At 41.6% G+C, this 18,764-nt stretch overlaps 1 protein-coding gene across 13 annotated transcripts in view; it reads left to right on the top strand.

The window, feature by feature from the left end:
• The window catches only part of RYR1 (ryanodine receptor 1), a 347,489-nt gene that overhangs the window by 229,680 nt on the left and 99,045 nt on the right, over positions 1-18,764 (top strand). For all 13 annotated transcript variants that reach the window (XM_077480582.1, XM_077480567.1, XM_077480575.1 and 10 more), the window contains 17 exons: positions 2,893-3,056; positions 3,660-3,738; positions 3,849-3,938; positions 4,117-4,260; positions 4,371-4,451; positions 10,787-10,862; positions 11,293-11,416; positions 11,667-11,782; positions 12,172-12,239; positions 13,375-13,496; positions 14,100-14,149; positions 14,350-14,410; positions 16,156-16,394; positions 16,729-16,810; positions 16,929-17,059; positions 17,905-18,225; positions 18,512-18,752. In XM_077480582.1, the coding sequence (XP_077336708.1) occupies positions 2,893-3,056; positions 3,660-3,738; positions 3,849-3,938; positions 4,117-4,260; positions 4,371-4,451; positions 10,787-10,862; positions 11,293-11,416; positions 11,667-11,782; positions 12,172-12,239; positions 13,375-13,496; positions 14,100-14,149; positions 14,350-14,410; positions 16,156-16,394; positions 16,729-16,810; positions 16,929-17,059; positions 17,905-18,225; positions 18,512-18,752 (2,189 nt within the window). The remainder of the gene's footprint in view (positions 1-2,892; positions 3,057-3,659; positions 3,739-3,848; positions 3,939-4,116; positions 4,261-4,370; positions 4,452-10,786; positions 10,863-11,292; positions 11,417-11,666; positions 11,783-12,171; positions 12,240-13,374; positions 13,497-14,099; positions 14,150-14,349; positions 14,411-16,155; positions 16,395-16,728; positions 16,811-16,928; positions 17,060-17,904; positions 18,226-18,511; positions 18,753-18,764) is intronic.

Genomic DNA, 18,764 nt, shown 5'->3' with positions numbered 1-18,764 from the left:
ACTCGGCCCCCTGACACTGTTCAGTGATTCAGCCATTTAACCAATAATTCCTATCTTCACCTCCATCATTAGCTCCTGCCATTGTCCATGAGATTCGGTCAGTTCCACTCTACCAGCTCCCATCCTTCATCCACCACCAACCTCAATCCTCTTCTTTCCACCATCAGCACCCAATCCCTAACCGGTGGATTCCCCATGTGCACATTATATTAGAATATTATTAGAACATAGCACTGGCCATCAGTTGTTGTTGTCACCAAATTGTATTATTGACAACATCTCTGTGGGTGTAAACAAGCTTGTGGGATTGCCTCCTAAGTTTTCTATTGTAGATCTGTGGTTCCTCCCTGTTGGGAGTAATCTGAACCAGCCCTGAGTCTTGTTCTCTCCTATGCTACCATCTCTGTATTCACCCCAGCTTCCCTTTGGATCAGCTGGCTCTCAACCATTGACGGCTTCACTCCTTGCAGCTCCTCTGGTTTCTCTCCCCTCAGTAACTATACCTCCCAAAACTTCTCCGTGCAGGAACTCCACAGCTGTAGTGGTGCAAGAAGGTTTAAGCCCTTGTACACACGGTCGGACATTTCGACAACCAAATCCGTCGGATTTTGTCCGTCGGATCTTGTCCGAAACTGTTGCATACACACGGTCGGACTAAGTTGTCGAAAAATCCGATCATTCAGAACGTGATGACGTAATTTAGTTACGATGGGACTACGTTCAGGCTAGTAGCCAATAGCATTGATGTAGGAAATTGATCTGAGCATGCGTGGCACTTGGTCCGATCAAAATTCTCTACACATGATCGGAGTATGTCCGATCGAACCAGTTGGTCGGAAAATATTTCCAACAAGTTGGAAAATTGGGTCCGACGGATATTCCGACGGAATCAGTCCGATGCATACCACACACAGTCGGATTATCCGACAACACGGTCCGATAGGACACATTCCGACGGATTCTCCGACCGTGTGTACAAGGGCTTAGAGAAAAAGCATGGTGGATATATATTGTGTAATACATTTTAAAAAATTTAGAGAGAACCCCTGGAAATATATTCGGCCAGCCTTATCTGTCCAGAGGCTGTCCACCTGGTTTTTAGTCCCAGAAGCACACTGACTAAATTAGGCTCAGTCTAGGGCCTTTTTTTACCTTTTTATTACAGATATTGAAAAAAAAAAGGTAGTTAGGAGGGTTAAGGTTACAGGATACCCAAAGGCACTTTCTGATCTTGGAGGACAGCTGAAAAATCTTGTTCCAGCAGTATTAGGCCCTATAGTAGCAACCTCAAAATGATGCAAAAGAAATAGGGGACATTCAGTAAATCTGAGACCTTAAGGCAGCAGTTACAGTCTGCCACAGCTTCTGGTATCTCACCCTCAGGAAGTACTTCCACACCTAAAGGCAGAAAGGACCCTCCAATCGAGCTTCAACAGGCAAGTTTTTCTACAGCAAGTTGTCTTTCAGGCTTTCAGCCTATATCACGTGCTGAAGCCTAGTAGCAGTAGGTTTCTGGAACATACACATTCTTCCAACAGCAGGCAGGAGCAATTAAAGGATACATTCACTTTTCTAAACATGTTATGTGTTACACCCATGTTTGGGGTTTAACATGTAACATGTTAAGCATCTGCCTGTTCCCGCCCATGACAGGGGGTCAGGAAAATTATCCCTGCACCCGCTGTCACATTTCAAGAAGAGTTCAGCTGTCTGGGGCTCTGCCCACACCGCCCCATCATTCATTTTACAGATCCCTATGAATCAATGAACTACAATTACTGTCCTACTTTGCAGCTGGTGGCATGTAGATCTCAATGAACTTCCAGGGTGCTGATGAGCACTCTAGGTAGTTCATTGAGCTTCTTGTCATTTAGTAACTGTCTGCCCATATAGGAAGTACAGGTGGACAGCTACACAGACAGTCTGTAGGTGCCTGGCGCTACACCCACAATCTGTTGATCATGGGTGCAAGGCTTTACGCTCTCCTAAAAGAAAAAAATAAGTACATGCACATTTTTTTACCTGCAAAAAAAAATTGCATTTAGACTTACCCTACTTTACTTAAAGAAAAGCATATAAGGAAGTGATGGAAAAATCTCAGTAACACAGTCATGAATATAAGTAAAAACCTAACAAAGGTTCTAACCCTTCCTCACTTTATCCAAAGCTAAGAAAAACAAGTTTTGGGTGGCAATACTCTTTACGCTAACTTTATTTCATGCAAAAACAACATCAGAACCTGTCCTAAAGGGTCAAAGCTCAACAGAGAAGCTTGAGTCCATTCATGAACGAACACACATTTGCAAGTACAAGTTAATGTTCACTTCTTTTCTTCTAGTCTAAAACTCTTATTTATTTTTTATTTTTTTTAGGATCATTTTTTTGACAAAATGTATGAAACGATAGCGGGGGAGGTTTCAAGTATAAAGCAGTACATTTTTGTGCCACGGAATCGGGTGTCCCCGATATTCTAATATAGCACGGCTATTCATTCCCTGTCACTGGCTCTGCCACAAAGTTGAAGACTGTTTAGAATGCAGTCTTAAGGACTTATCTACTCAAGATGACATAAAATCTATAACCTCTTCATTTGCAGACAAGCTCATAATAAATTCTGAAAGTTGGCATTCCATGTTTTACGTTTGGAACTTTCAGATTCTCATGTGAGACCAGCTTTCTAGGGGTGACATTTATTCTTCAGTTATAATACTTCAAATCAGCCTTTCTCAACCTTTTAAACATGCAGGAACCCTTGAAATAACCCAAGTTAATTGGTTAGCCATTTTAAGTATTGCAGCATCTTTATGCTTTTTAATGTAATTATTTTTTTTTCTTAAATATAAAGACCAACAGACCACTTTCTATTGTTACCCTCAAACAATCTTCTTGCAGAAATTTGATGCTGAGCTCTATAAGATCGCCATGCCATGCTTGTGTGCCATCGCGGGAGCCATCCCACCTGACTATGTGGATGCCAGCTACTCCTCCAAGACTGACAAGAAGGCATCTGTGGATGCTGAAGGCAACTTTGATCCCAAGCCAGTAGAAACACTAAAGTAAGATGGGCAAAAAAAGATGTTCTGAGTAGCTATTTGGGATACTGTTTTAGAAGATTCTAAATGGTTATGATGATCGCCAAATTAGAAGTGGGTTTACACCCTGGTAAAAGATGGATGTGGTATGGTAAAGGGTATTGTCTATTGTGACACACCTTCACATCTTTCAGCATCCGCTTCCTTTGCAGCTCTACTCATTCAATCACATGAAATCTCAGAGCCGCAAAGAACGTCCATGCTGAAAGACTTCTTTTCATGATGCTGTGAATAGTGAGGCTTAACAGGTAGCTTTATAACTTCTAGCACAATTCACTCAGTGGGTGAACCACTCTAAATTATGTCTGAATGGTAAAGTAACTCCACTCAGAACTACTAACCCAACATTTCTTATTAGTACTGGCTCTGGGGGTGAATGCCCTTTTGCCCGCCAACCCAGTCCTCCCCTGATGCTTTATATGAGCATGCCCAATTGAATTCAGTGTGACAAATAATTGGGTCACCCACTGTAGAAATGATACACTGTCGGTTAATAATCATCTATCCAGTTTCTCTAATGTATCTCACTTGTTTTTCAGTTATAACAATATCACTTATTTTTTACAGTGTTATCATTCCTGAAAAATTGGATGGCTTCATCAACAAATATGCAGAGTACACCCACGACAAATGGGCATTTGAAAAGGTAAGAAAATAGTTATTATTGCAAGGGAACCATGGCATTGTGAGGTATGTGCCCTTATTAAAGCTCATTGCTACTAAGAAATCTGATTCCTTCCCTTTTTACCTTGATAGATACAAAATAATTGGTCCTATGGAGAAACAATTGACGAAGAGGCAAAAACTCATCCAATGCTACGGCCATACAAAACCTTCTCTGAAAAGGTAAAATCTATACAAATTCCACTAAATTTATCAGGTGATGAGGGTCTTTGTAAAAAAAAAAAAAAAATCTATAGATACATATATAATATAGATAGATCTAGCTATAGCTCTTTGATGGTGGCAAGTCATTTTTAACTGACGCATGATCTGACATTTGTGCCATGCTGTTTTCTTACAGGACAAGGAAATCTATCGCTGGCCAATCAAAGAGTCTCTGAAAGCTATGATTGCTTGGGAATGGTTGGTAGAGAAAGCCAGAGAAGGAGAGGAAGAAAAAACTGAGAAGAAGACAAAAAGTAGAAAAATCTCCCAGACAGCCCAGGTTAGAACCTATTTTGTAATCACAGTTTTAATTCCCTTTCATTAACCATGTGGCTCCATCTTTTGTATATGTATTTGCTTTTAATTTTTCCAAAATATTCATTATTTCAGCAAACCTATGATCCTATGGTGCAGACCTTTAGTCCAACCCCCATTGATTTGACTGGACTCACTCTGTCCCGAGAGCTGCAGGTAATGGCCTAATAGGCACATATTATATTATTTTCTTGTATTTATAAGCGTTTGTGATACACCTAGGTACATCTGAATGCAGATGTTGTAAGAAAAATGCTACTGAGGGTACAAAGAACTTATAAGATGTAGAAATGTAGTACATAGAAATCAGAAACGTTTATTGCTTCAGAAACCTTTATCTACTATCTTGCAGAAACAAATGCCAAGATTAAAAAAATGATTGATTAAAGCAGTGATCTCCAAACTGCGACCCAGGGGCCAGCTGCAGCCCTTTGCTTGCCTTTATCTGGCCCTTGAAGCACTATTTTATTCACTGACACCACTGAAGGGCAAAATTTCTCCCAATGGCACCAACAGTGGGGCACAGACACAGTTCCCACCAATGACACCAATTATGGGGCACAGTTCCTCCCAATGACATCAACAATGGGGCCCAATGACACCAATGATGGGGCACAATCCCTCCCAATTACATCAACAATGGGGCCCAATGAGACCAATGATGGGGAATTATTCCTCCCAATGACACCAATGATGGGGGTTTGTTCACTCCTACTGATACTTTGACATTTTGTACTTCCGATGGCCACAGTCCGGCCCTCCTAAAGTCTGAAGGACAGTAAACTGGCCCTTTGTTTACAAAGTACGGAGACCCCTGGATTAAAGCAATGAGCCATTGGAATTGTTTTACTAAAGGCAAAAAGGCTATTCCCTATGCAGGGGAAGTTGCACGTTGCAAGGGAATTCTCCCCAGAGCTTACTGAACGAGGTGAAGCTCTGCTGGCATTCATCATCCAATCACAAGCAAAAATGTGGCTACCTTTTTCCTTGCACGTGATTGGGCATTCTTTGCTAAGTGAAATGTTCCCACATTCACCAAGGTCTGGGGAACATTCACTTGCAAGGTGCAACTTCACTGGCAAAGTAAAGTGCCTTTAGTAAATTAACCATTCCATTGTTGAATCTTTTTTTTTTAATTCTTTTATTATGGCAAAGCATCTCAGTTACAGGTCAGGTCATCTTTACCAAACTGAACAAGGGCAAAATAGGAACTTTTCAACGGCAGACACCAAAATCCAAAAACATAAACATGAAAGACCTGTGAATATGTTTGCTGACAGTTTATGAATAGCTTTGTATATACAATAACATCTATCTTCAGGGAAGCCAAGGGGCCGGAAGGCCCCTAAGTACACATATCAAAAATCAAACGAAATGGAGTATATTTAGTAATGAGAGAAAGTGAATAGAAATGTTAGCGTTCCTAACTTTATGCATACATTATTCATTCGTAACTATTATCCCATAACACATTTCTTCTGAGAAGTCTGCCAATTTCCATATTTGCCATTATTATGATTATGTAGCAAGAGTTTAGAAGAAAATAAGGGAAGAAAGAGGGGGGGGGAGCAAAACAAACAAAACAAGGCAAATGGGTCACTATTCCGAGAGGTGAACAGAAGCCCAAGTAAGAAAATCTGGGCAGCTGCCAGGTCTAGCTCAGTAAGGACTCAGAACGGCGACCTCCTGCAGGTAAGCCTCCGTCCGTACAGGGGTAGTATCTCCAGGGCCTCCACTTGTCTTCAAATTGTTCTTCTGTATTATGGAGTGTAACTGTTAGTTCCTCCATATGGTCAATGTACTTAATTCTAGAGTACCACAGGACCCTTGTTGGTGATTGAGTCTGTCTCCACAATGCAGGGACACAAGCCCTTGCCGCTTTGAGGAGCTGCTTTTTGTAAGAGTTTTCTTGTACTTCTGCAGAAGTCTTTCTGTCAGGTGTAAGAGACACGCAGCCGGATTACCTTTTAAAACTACTGAGGTCAGGTGTTTAATAGTGGTTGTTACCTCCTCCTGAAAGGGTCTCCAAAATGGGGCAGGACTAAAAAATGTGTAATATTGTACCACCCTCCACATTACATCGCCAACACGTGTCAGGGGAGGCCCAATCCATCTTGTGGAGTATGTAAGTTACTCTATACCATCTGGATAGGATTTTGTACCCAACATCCTGATATTGGTTCACTATCGAAGATTTGTGAGCGAAGAGGAACATTTTTTTCACCTGTTGTGGTGTAAACTGAGTATCCAAGTCAATTTCTTACTGACGAACAAAAGTCAGGGTTGGTTCATCAGCCACGGCTTTCAAATAGCCATATAACAGGGATAACGTGTGTTTAGAGGATTCCCCCATCTTGCACAGGGATCCACAGGGAGTTTGAGCTCATGAGTTATAATGCACTTTCTGAAGGGACTGTAGCGTTGGTTCATACTCAGACTATCCAATGGTGGCTCTAAAAGCCTGGAAATGTCTGGGAATTAAGTCAGGTTTTCCTATGACAGGGGTCATAGGGAAGGGTAACTGAGAGAGACTCGTGGTGCGGAAGGTCCACCCAACCACTGCAAGAGTAGCACTTATCAGGGGATGATCTCGTATGTCCTCCAGAGGTAAGGAAGTGAGCCATGGCGAGAGAGGGATGGAAGCGTCCTCAATCTCCATCGCCACCCACTACTTAAACTCTGCATTGCAATGCCAATCCATGACCCTCAAGAGGTGCACTGCCCTGTAGTAGTGGAAGAGGTCGGGGAGCCCTATAACCCTCTTCACCTTGAGAAAAGATAATAAGTGCATTTTTAAAAAGTCTCCCACTTCTTTTGAGCCACTATTCGTATCAGCGTGCCTCGCACCACGCATTTATCCACTTCCCAGATGGCCGCAGGATTCAAAGACGGATCAATGTTTTTCAGCGAAGTAATCAGAAAGTACCTTGCCTAGATCACAACGTACCTCCAGACTTTGTAACAGTGATTCATTGAGTCTCCACGTCGGAGGACTACGGGAGGTATCTTCCCATAGCAAGGTCACATGAATCGGTGTGGTCAGAAAAGGAGATGGAGTCAATTTGGGAGGAGGCCACAAGTGGCAAATCTTTATGTTGAATCAGAATGAAGTAAACTCTAGAATACGAGTGATGCACCGAAGAATAGGTGTAATCTATGTTCTCCAAGGGTCAACCAGATTTAGATTAAACATTTTTGGTTTTAGTTATTTATGGTAGGAGTAAGATATATGGGAAGTCCCTCTCAAGATGTCCAGTAACGGTTCTGGGGAGAAATGAAAGTCCCCATCCAACAGAAAGGTAACCTCACGGAACTCCAGTAACATTGGGACCAAGGACCTCAGGAAGGTAAGATGATCCGAGTTCGGAAAGTATACATTCACCAGGGTCACTGTGGTAGGTCCAATTTTCCCTTTTGAAAGCAGATATTGGCCCTGGGGATCTGCACGCTCTACTAAAAAAGTCCAGGTGACTGATTTCGCAATCAAGATACTAACACCCCAGAAGTGAGGGTGCATGATAAACGATAGGAAAATTACGGTTATAGAGGCTAGGGACTGCATGTAGTTTGAAATAGGTCTCCTGCAGGAACGCCACTTGAGTACAGAGCCTTTTGAAGTCAGAAAGAAGTCTGGACCAGTTCTCTGGAGTGGCCAAACCACGCACATTTAGGGAGGTAAATTTGAGACCGTTCTCTGATTGGCGGGAGGTGTGATTTGCAGGGGGTACCATTCTCACTGCACAGAAAAAAAAGGGGGAGGTGTGGGTAGGGGGGAATAGGAAGCAAGCAAGAAAGGAATAAAAGAAATAAGCACTAGAAGCTGAAAAAGGGGGGGGAGGCAGCAAAAAGAGAAAGTGTACTGTGTGATCTAAAGTTGGCTATAAAGAGCCTAGCACACTTGAGCGCAGTCTATGGGTGGGGGATTGGGGGTGGAAGACTGACTCTGTAAAGTAGTGGGAGACGCTCTGTCAGATGAGGGCCTATATTAATGGTCTAAACTGGGATCTCAACTGTGACGGGGAGGGATCAATGAGAGCCAACTAACAACCAAGGATCTGGGACCTATAGGATAAATGAATAGTCATTGATCCGGAAAATATGCCTACGTGTAAACTCATGCAAACATAAACATAAACCGTAATTAGAACCCAGTAACAGATAGTACACAAGACTACATGATCTGAAATAGCACCAGGCATAGTGTTTCACAGCCTTCTGTGAAGAGTTGCCATGGCCCCCAGCCACACACCAGGGAAAACGTAAAAAAAAACAACCCTGGACTATGGTGGGGAAGGGATGCCCCTTGTCCAGCTGCAGAGCACGACTGATCAGAACGTGTCAAGCATGTCAATCACATTAAAGAGCAAAACGTGAGGTAGGTCTCTGTGAGCACTGATTTGCCAGCCTAGTTGAGTAGCAAACAGCTGTTCAGTCTTATGATGGCAAAGTGAGGAATAGGGCCCATACAGTTCTCGGGCGCTCGTTGCCTGCAGGTATCACAAACAACTAAGTTGGCGAACTTGCCAGTGTGCAGCGGCCTCTATGTAGCATCCTACATCGCCACCATAGAAACAGATGACAACCAAGAAAACTGGGCACAATTAAGGTTCAGGAGAGGTTGGAGTGTCCCCGGATTCCACCCTTGCGCTGGATTGTTGTCTTCACCTCCTGTATCTTTGAGGTCTTGGAGGTGCAGGACGGGAGCTGCCAGTGGTAGTTGGAAAATCCAGCTAATCGGGGATGGGGACCTCCAGAGCCTCCAAGAAAACAAAAAGATCTGTTAGCTGTTCAGGCAAACGCAGAATGAAGTCATTTCCCTTTTGAACTGAGAGATGGAATGGGTGTCCCCAATAACACATGGCCCCAGAGCGCCTGATAACTTCCAACAATGGGTGGAGAGTCCCCCACATCCGTAGGGTAAATCATAAGAGGTCAGGGAAGAGGCAGATGGAGACACCATCAAAGTCCACCGGGCCCCTCGCCATGCACAACACAGTATTTCCTCTTTGATGGTATAAAATGGACCCTGGCAAGGATATCGCTGGAGAAGGAGGCATCAACGCCCCCCCCACATCATGGGGTCCCTGTATTCTGGGCACCCTATCCAACTCCAGTTCCTCTGGGGGTGACTTATCCAGCAAGAGGTTAAAAATGGAAAAATGGCAGTTACTGTAGCTCTGAGATCGCCCCCAGTGGTGGCTTCTGATATACCCCTCAGCCTAATATTGTTTCTGCAATTGTGGTTTTCACCATCATCTATCCATATATGTAACATGATCATGTGGCGTTGGTGTTTTGTATGCGATTCCTCCAGGGAATCTGCCACTAGTTTCCATTACATTTGAGGAGGTCTCAACTCCTGAAACCCGTGAGTCCACATTATCAATTTGCTGCTTAAGATCATGTATCTCTCTATTGAGGCTGCCATCTGAAGGGAGATGATGTCCTTCCATGCAGCTGCAGACGGCTGTTCCTGTGAGCTGGCAGCCAGCAAAGGTATCTCTGGAGATAGAATTGGGGAATCTGAACGGTCCAAAGGTTGCTGAGTGTCAGGAACTGGAGCTGGCAGTATTTTATCTCCTCTGTTCTGCGAGCTGAAGCCAGCATTAGTGTTGCACGGCAGCACTATCTTGGAATCCGAGGCCGGGACCAGAGTTTTGGAATTCCGCAGGAAATATGCAGAAATATCTGTGTGCGGCAGGTATCCCTGGAGCTTTGTCGGTCACTGATATGAGAAAAGCCTGAGATCAGTACACTACGGAAAACTCTCTCCCTGATCACTGCATGGAGTTCTCTATCTTAAAACCTCACAGCACCATGACCAAGCCATGCTCTCAGTGTTGAATCTTTTATATCTGGCTTATATAGCATTAAAGTTGAGGAGTTGTGTCAGTGGTTTTCTTGCTAATCTCAGAAGCCATTCCTTACGGAGCTGCTGACTCTTGTGAGAGTCAGTGCCTTCATTGCTGCTGGCCATGACATGCAAGCCTGGTGAAACAAGAAACTACTATTGCTTTGATGTATGAGCCAGTTAAAATGAGTCTGCCTGGTCTATTGCTTTGATGTATGAGCCAGTTAGGGAGCCATTTCTCCCTAAAAGTATCCTGGTGAGATCTCTTTGCAGATGTTTTCGGAACTTCCAATCATAGAAAAGGATGACACAGCAACACACCTGCATGTGAAGCATAATCTTTTATTCTGCTGAAATGGGGTGTGCACAGGACATTGCAAAAACTGATGCATTTCATGCTAAAAAATGGTGTCACTCTCTCAAAACTGAAGCAAACCGCAATTAATTTACTGCACACCATGGGGAGTCCACTAAAATGCCATTCATTTAGCTATGGGATTAATGCCAGAGTATGTGAACTCTGGTAGGGAGATCTTTCTTGTAGTGATAAAAGAACGCGTTCCAGTTTGCCGGTATCTGAGTGTAGATTTGCATCTTGGAATTATGTAAGCCATATTTTGCATTCTTTCTCTCACTACAGTCAATGGCTGAGCAGCTGGCTGAGAATTATCACAACACCTGGGGTCGTAAGAAGAAGATGGAGCTTGAGACAAAAGGTAAGCACCAAACCCATGTACTTATCACCCCTTCCTTGTGGACAGCAATATTGTAATATGTAGTTGCTATGGGTATGATCACTTTTAACGTGAACAGTTCAATTCTGAAATTTTAGTAAAGCAGTGACAATAAGGCACAACATTAAAATGCCTGTGTGTACCATTGAACGTCATCTTGAACACCCCGGGAACCCCAAAGCCCACGGTCTCTGATATGCAGATATCCAATTGCCTTAACAAAGTTCAAGGCTGACCCACCCCCTAAAGCCTTTCGACTAGATATTAAATACGATTTATGTATTCAATAAGATGCTGGGTGCCAGCTCTGATTGGTTTGGTGCCTTGGTGATTTTGCATTTTTTGTTGCATGTTTATTAAATTACAGTGTTCTGTATATAAATGTATCTTCTTTTATTATACATTATCACAGGAGGGGGAACTCACCCATTGCTGGTACCCTATGACACTCTGACTGCCAAAGAGAAGGCCCGGGACAGGGAAAAAGCACACGAACTGCTGAAGTTTCTTCAGCTCCAAGGATATGCTGTAACAAGGTATGTAGCATGGACAAGTCATACGAAATATTTAATTAAAGAAAAATTCAAAATTTAAAAGTTTAAGTGCCTCTGAGAAATGGTAATCAACAGATGATCCAAACATCCTGTTTCCAGTTTTTTAAGGGCCTTGTAATCGGTTGTAGACTACAAAAAGTAATTTATTAATGTAATATAAGACTTAGATACTATATGTTAAAATGGAATCTTCAAACAATATGTACTGACATCTCAATTTATTTTAATACAGGGGTTTGAAAGACATGGAGCTTGACACCTCATCTATTGAGAAGCGTTTCGCTTATGGATTCCTTCAGAAACTTCTGAAACTAATGGATTCAGCACAGGAGTTCATTGCTCATTTGGGTATGAGGATTTTTTTTCAGGACCAAAGTATACAGCATGTTACCAAACAAAACACACAAGGAGAAATTTATGCAATAGGCATAATATGACTCTTGCTTGTGGTGTCACAGATATCTCCAGCTTGGCCATTCTTGCCTTTCTTTTGCCACCGTTAGCAGATTACAAAAGAGAACTTTTAGTTTAAAATAGTCTGGTGCCCTTTAAAATAACCTTTTAATAAAGAATCACATAATACAAGTATACCTTACCTAAAAACAAAAAACTGCTTTGCCATTTTTGCTTTGACATCCCCTTCCAAGCAGAAATGTATGACCTGTACTGCACCCATAGCAGGGATCCTCCATGTATATTGAAAAACTCTAAACTCATGTACTCTTCTGTGTTTTTAGAGGCCGTTGTGAGCAGTGGAAGGGTAGAGAAGTCTCCACATGAAAGGGAAATCAAATTCTTTGCCAAGGTGAGAATTGTGTCTTGCATCCTGTAATTTTTCTGCTGCAAGAAGAGACAGGCTATGGTTTCTAATGCCGCGTACACACGACCGGACTTTTCAACATCAGAAGTCCAACGGAATGATTCTGGCAGACCATTCGATCGTGTGTGGGCTGCAGCGGACTTTTGATTTGCAAAAGTCTGACAAACTTTAGAAATGGAACATGTTTCAAATTTTTCCGACAGAACTACGCCGGACCCAGTTCCTACCGAGAAATCTGGTCGTGTGTATGCTAGTCCGATGGACAAAAACCGACGCGAGGGCAGCTATTGGCTACTGGCTATGAACTTCCTTATTCTAGTCCAGTCGTACGTCATCATGTTCGAATCCGTCGGACTTTGGTGTGATTGTGTGTGGCCAAGTCCGTTCATTCGGAAAGTCCGTCAGAACTCTGTCAGAACTCAGTCGAAAGTCTGTCGGACCTAGTCCCTCGAAAAGTCCGGTTGTGTGTACGCGGCATTACAAAGTAATTCTATTTATATAATTGGTTCTGGCAGACTCTGTATATTGATTAAAAAATTTTAATGCATTTTCAAAAACGCTAATATACACTGTTTATAAGTGTCACAGGATGTTCAATCAGCAAGGGTTACATTTTGGCTTTTCTTTGTATCAGCTGCTGGTTTTGGAATTATGAGGATATGGTTTTTATTTTTTTATTTTTGGTTGAACTTGGTGGATCTGTATCTATTGCAACCTGACCAATTTTGTACACTGCTATAGTATTGTCTATACCAGTGTTTCTGAAACTCCAGTCCTCAAGGCGCACCAACAAGTCATGTTTTCAGGTTTTCCATTATTTTGCACAGGTGATTTGATCAGTTTCACTGCCTTAGCAATTACCACAGCCGTTTCATCTGAGGGAAATCCTGAAAACATGACCTGTTGGGGCACCTTGAGGACTGGAGTTGAGAAATACTGGTTTATACTGAAAATAAAAATGAAAAAAAATTTATTTTTTCCAAGTGCTGATCTATTGCACATCCTCCGTATTCTTTACTTTTTTAATTAAAAATACGTTTCTCTTTTTTATCTCTGCTGTGAATATACGCTAAGTTTGTGATAGGGCCTACAACCAATGACACCCGTTTTCCTCCCATAGATCCTTCTTCCACTGATCAACCAGTACTTCACGAACCATTGTCTCTATTTTCTGTCCACACCAGCCAAAGTCCTGGGCAGTGGGGGTCATGCCTCTAATAAGGAGAAAGAGATGATTGCCAGGTCAGCGCGTGGTGATATTACAAGTGTTATACACAACTGAGGTCATATTGGTTTATAAAATGAAGGGTCCTTTGGGGTAGAAACTTAATCAATTTAGTATCTAATATAGCAATCACACAATTTTAATAGCACTGCATAAATAAAAAAAAATAATAAAAGATTACATTAGGATGGATGAGCATGAGGCACCTGGATCATGAGTTTTCATATGCTGTAAATTAGAGCGTGGGTTAAGGGTTTCGTTCAGGAAAGATTTGGGGGTTAAATGTAAGGGTTTGAATGAAAATAATTCATCTATGCTGAAATACTAGATGCTGAAATGTTTTAGACAGAATAGGAAATGCAATCTTTGTCTAATTGATACATTTCCTTTTAAAGAGTCAACAGTTGCATGGACAAACCAGAAAATAGGAATTGGCAAAGTTTTGTTGTTTGATTTTGAATCACAGCAGCAAATATTAAATTGAGCTATGTAGAAGGGTTGGCTTGGCATGTCATTAAGATGCACATTTGCTGGAAGTTTCCTCTTGATTCACTGAAATTCTGTATTCTAATTCTCTTTCTCTCCATATCCTTTGTATCTGTCTTTCTTACTCTCCTCAGCCTGTTCTGTAAGATTGCTGCTCTTGTACGTCATCGCGTGTCCTTATTCGGTAAGGCGGTTTGTTGCTGTTCACACTTCTTTTTTTCTTTTACGGCATGAACTGGTTGAAGCAGTATACTTTCTTTGTGTTCTTTTCTCTGGAATGGTTATGTGAATTGTGGACCTTTTTGAAGAGGCCAAAAGGATTAAGAAAGTTGATATCAAGATTTAGAATTTTGTTTAAAATTGACTTCTGCCATGTTTCCCCAGGAAATGATGCCCCTGCAGTGGTTAACTGTCTACATATCCTAGCTCGTTCTCTGGATGCCAGGTAAATGCATAAATATCACAGGCTTCATATATGAAAAAAATGTCTGATGCTTATAGCAAGATGACCACTGTCTCTTTCTCCCATGTCACTACATCAGAGGGCAGCAGTACTAAAAGCCCAGACTGGCATGATGACGCACCATTAGGGAATGTGTCAATGCCAGCCAGGGCTTATGGGAAGTGGATTGAATGGCCCTGGCCATCATTTAACACAGAACAATAGTGCCATCTGATGGAGATGAGGCCCTTCTGTGGGTGTCAGTGCTGGATTTTTGGTCTCTGTGCTATTACAATTTTTTTTACTGGAGTTCAGGCTCAATATCCTTTAAAAGACAGCAGAACTTTAATTCACAGCTCTCTCTAAAAAACTAGCTTCTTCCGACGAAAGCCTGGTGGTCCTCCACACCAACGATAAGCCAAGTAAAACAAAAAAAGGGCTTGGTTTTTGATCCACAAATAAATGGCAGCAATACTAACCAACATGGCCCATCTGGATAGACCACCATTTTTCAGAAGACCTAGACAGGTCCCTACTGCCCACGTAGTGGGGGCCCTTATATGACTTATCTGGGCCTGGGAAACCCCTAGAGAACTCATCTTCTGACATCTATAAGAATTTGTTTTCTGATATGAAAGATTTACAAAGTGTGCCACTTCCCATGAAAAATGGAATGGAGAGGAACCCCTGGGAGTGGGATTTTTAAGGCACTACAAACACATAGTATAGAAAAAATTGTAATAATTTTATTAAATAACGATCTAGAAAATACATGTAATAGTAGACAAAATTTGGACATGGAGACATCAAAATTGGGCAGATTGACGATACAGAGATCCTATACCCAACGTGTTTCGGAGATGAATGTAGTCTCCTTCATCAGGAGCTTAACAGGAAATATGTCATCTATAAAATACAAATAGTCAAAAATTAATTCAGCATACTTAACCCGAAGTGCATTGTCCGTGAGAAAAAGTACCATTGACTTACATTTTGTTGAATTGCACATACATAAAATCATGCAAATCCATTTTTCAAAAGAGAAAGACCCTGTCACATGGAGTCCATCCGCCATCCCTTCCACATTGTCCCTGCTTGGAATGGAACTCTGAGAGGAATATCTCAAACCTAGATTTGATGTAAAAAAAGAAATATATGTGTGGACCATGCCCCAAAATCCAAGAGGGGCTTTGGTCCTGGGTTGGAGTGGATCACGTGTGCTGGGGCCTATGAAGCCTGAACAAGATATAATAAACTGCGTATATAGATAGAGAAGAGAGAAAATATGCTTATAGATTTTTTTCTCTATCTATATACACGTTTTATTACATCTTTTTCAGGACTCCTTCCTGCTTTATAGGCCCCAGTACACATGATTGTACAATAGTGCGAAAGTGCCTTGTATGTTTTTACTAAGGATGGGCCGAACCCCATCTTCTTGACGGTTAGAATTTGGTGTGACCGTGTGTATGCAAGACAGCTTGGGAAAACCATCAGAGCTTTTTCCGACCAAAATTCCAATCGTGTGTACGGGGCATTACTCTTCATCTTATCTGTGGGATTTTATACTATTCATACATTTTCTCTACAGGATTGTGCACTTATAACATTGTGAAACCTTGGTTTCCTGATGCCTTTATGTGCTCTTGACTTATCCTCTTCTATCATATCTTTGTTACTTATTGACTTACCTTCTTCTATCAAAAACTTATTTCCCAGGTTAGTGACACTCTCTTTCCTTCTGACAGGACAGTCATGAAGTCTGGCCCAGAGATAGTAAAGGCTGGTTTGCGTTCCTTCTTTGAGGGAGCATCTGAAGACATAGAAAAGATGGTTGAGAACCTAAAGCTGGGGAAAGTATCTCAATCTCGCACTCAGGTGAAGGGTGTAGCCCAGAATATCAATTACACCACCGTAGCCCTTTTGCCAGTTCTTACATCACTCTTCGAGCACATTGCACAGCACCAGTTTGGAGATGATGTCATATGTAAGTTAATACTTTCCAAATATAACGTTTATAATGAATTTATGCAGCATTGCATGTTTTTGATTAATAAAAAAAATGACTCCCCAATCTCAGACATATATCTATAAAGGTGTAAAGGTAGTAAAAGCAAGTACTTTTTCCTCAAAATACATGCTTGTACTTATATGTACTTATGAGTGCTTTGGACATGAGTGAAAATCACTTATTCAAATGGCAGTTCCCACATATTTGAATAGTATTCCCATATCCCTTTTATGTTCTCTAACTATACTAAGATATTGTCTCTATACTAAAAGAAATTCTTTTCTTTTTCTTTTTTTTTCTTTCCTTTCAGTGGATGATGTACAGGTTTCCTGCTACAGAACACTGTGCAGTATCTACTCTCTGGGTACCACCAAAAACCCTTATGTTGAAAAGTAAGAGCAAAAGTTCTTTATACCACTACTGGCTGCATGTTGATTCACCCATGTATATGGATTGTCTTTGTAGAAAAAAAAAATTGTCATCTAACGCTCCTTACTTGCTTATTTTTAGACAGCGCCCAGCTTTGGGTGAATGTTTGGCAAGACTTGCTGCTGCCATGCCTGTGGCCTTCCTGGAACCCCACCTGAATGAATACAACATCTACTCTGTCTACACCACCAAGACTCCTCGTGAACGTGCCAGTGAGTATGAGGATTGGGCAGTTATATGATCCCATCCTAAATGGATATTTTAGTTAGGTGTGGATGCTGGTGGTTAAATCTCTCACCACCTCCTTTTATGGCAAATCTTGGAGGCTTCATTGTTGAGACTGCTCCTTCTAATTACCCCTCCCTTTTCTTTCCCTCCATCTTCCATTTTAATTTCTCAAAATACCATATTACTAAGGTTTCTTAATGTCCCTTAGGGAAATCAAAAAATAATAGAATGTAATGGTTTTTTTTTTCCATAGTTTAAAATGTACTTGAACTTTAAGGCGGCTAAGGTAAATACTGTGCTGAAGTACAAACCTCTTTGTCATGGTTGGTTAGGTATGTGTCTGTGTCCAAATCAATCCCTTTGACTATGTGGGACCCCTTGTATCCTTATCCCAGATTGTATACAGGACCTTGACTTCTATATAAATTGAGATTAAACCACACCTCAACCAGGGGCTATACCATGCCCACAATTACTCAACTGTTAAATGTCAAAGCCTCTACTGCTCACCAAGGGTCTGGCATTTGAGTAATGATTGTCAGATGAGGCTTATCTTCCAAGAGGTGCTCAATCTTGATTTAACCCATTTTACAGGCCAGGTGAAGGATCCAGTAGTCACTATAGTAGAGTAAGGATCCATTTGAAAGATACTTGCAGTCACCACAATTATGCCTTTACTTCAGCGTTTGTTACCTTTTTTTGCCCAGGTCAGCCTGATATTAACCAAATTTGTTTAGGGTGAAGTTTCCTATAATTCCATTGTTAATGAAAGCCAATATAGCTTGAACTGTACAATCAGTTGTGCCATTTAACATTCTTTCCCTTCTAGTTTTGGGTCTCCCCAACTCTGTAGAAGAAATGTGCCCAGATATCCCTGACCTGTACACCCTGACAAAAGAAATCAGCTTGCTAGCAGAGTCTGGTGCCCGTTACACAGAGATGCCACATGTCATTGAAGTAACTTTGCCCATGCTGTGCAATTATCTTCCTCGCTGGTGGGAACGAGGGCCAGAAAATATGCCAGATGAAACCACACCCTGCTGCACCAGTGTTACTTCTGAGCATCTGAATGCCCTCCTGGGTAACATCCTCCGTATCGTTGTCAACAATCTAGGTATAGATGAGGCCTCCTGGATGAAAAGACTTGCAGGTAATTCATAAGACTTGACAGATGCTTTAGAGAAACAAAATATAACCAAGTCATAACCAAGGGACTATGAATGAGGATTTTATATAAAAATGCCCATGCACTATAGTTTAAAAATTTTGATCTAATTTACAATTTTAATATCTTAACTAGATATCTAGTTTTGTGTGGCGTGAGCACAAATGGACCTGTAAATTAAATGACAGGTGGAATAAAGATTCTTGCTGGTTATAGATTAGAAGACGCAGGTCTTTGTAAAGTTTTCCATATATTTTCTCTTCTCCATCAGTATTTGCACAGCCCATCGTTAGCAAGGCCAAGCCAGAGCTTCTCCGGACTCACTTTATTCCCACAATGGAGAAGCTGAAGAAACGGGCAGGTAAAGTAGTGGCTGAGGAAGAGCAACTGCGTCTGGAGGCGAAGAGCGAGTCCGAAGATTCAGAGTCTTTGATACGAGATGAGTTCTCTGTCCTCTGCAGAGACCTCTATGCTCTCTATCCTCTGCTGATCCGTTATGTAGACAATAACAGGTACAGTTATAT

This window comes from Lithobates pipiens, unplaced genomic scaffold, assembly GCF_037356315.1.
Source record: "Lithobates pipiens isolate NorthernLeopardFrog02 unplaced genomic scaffold, aLitPip1_a1.2 Scaffold_1, whole genome shotgun sequence".
Lineage (NCBI taxonomy): Eukaryota > Metazoa > Chordata > Amphibia > Anura > Ranidae > Lithobates > Lithobates pipiens.
The sequence above is the reverse complement of the archived record's forward strand: the minus strand, read 5'-3'. Positions and strand labels throughout refer to the sequence as shown.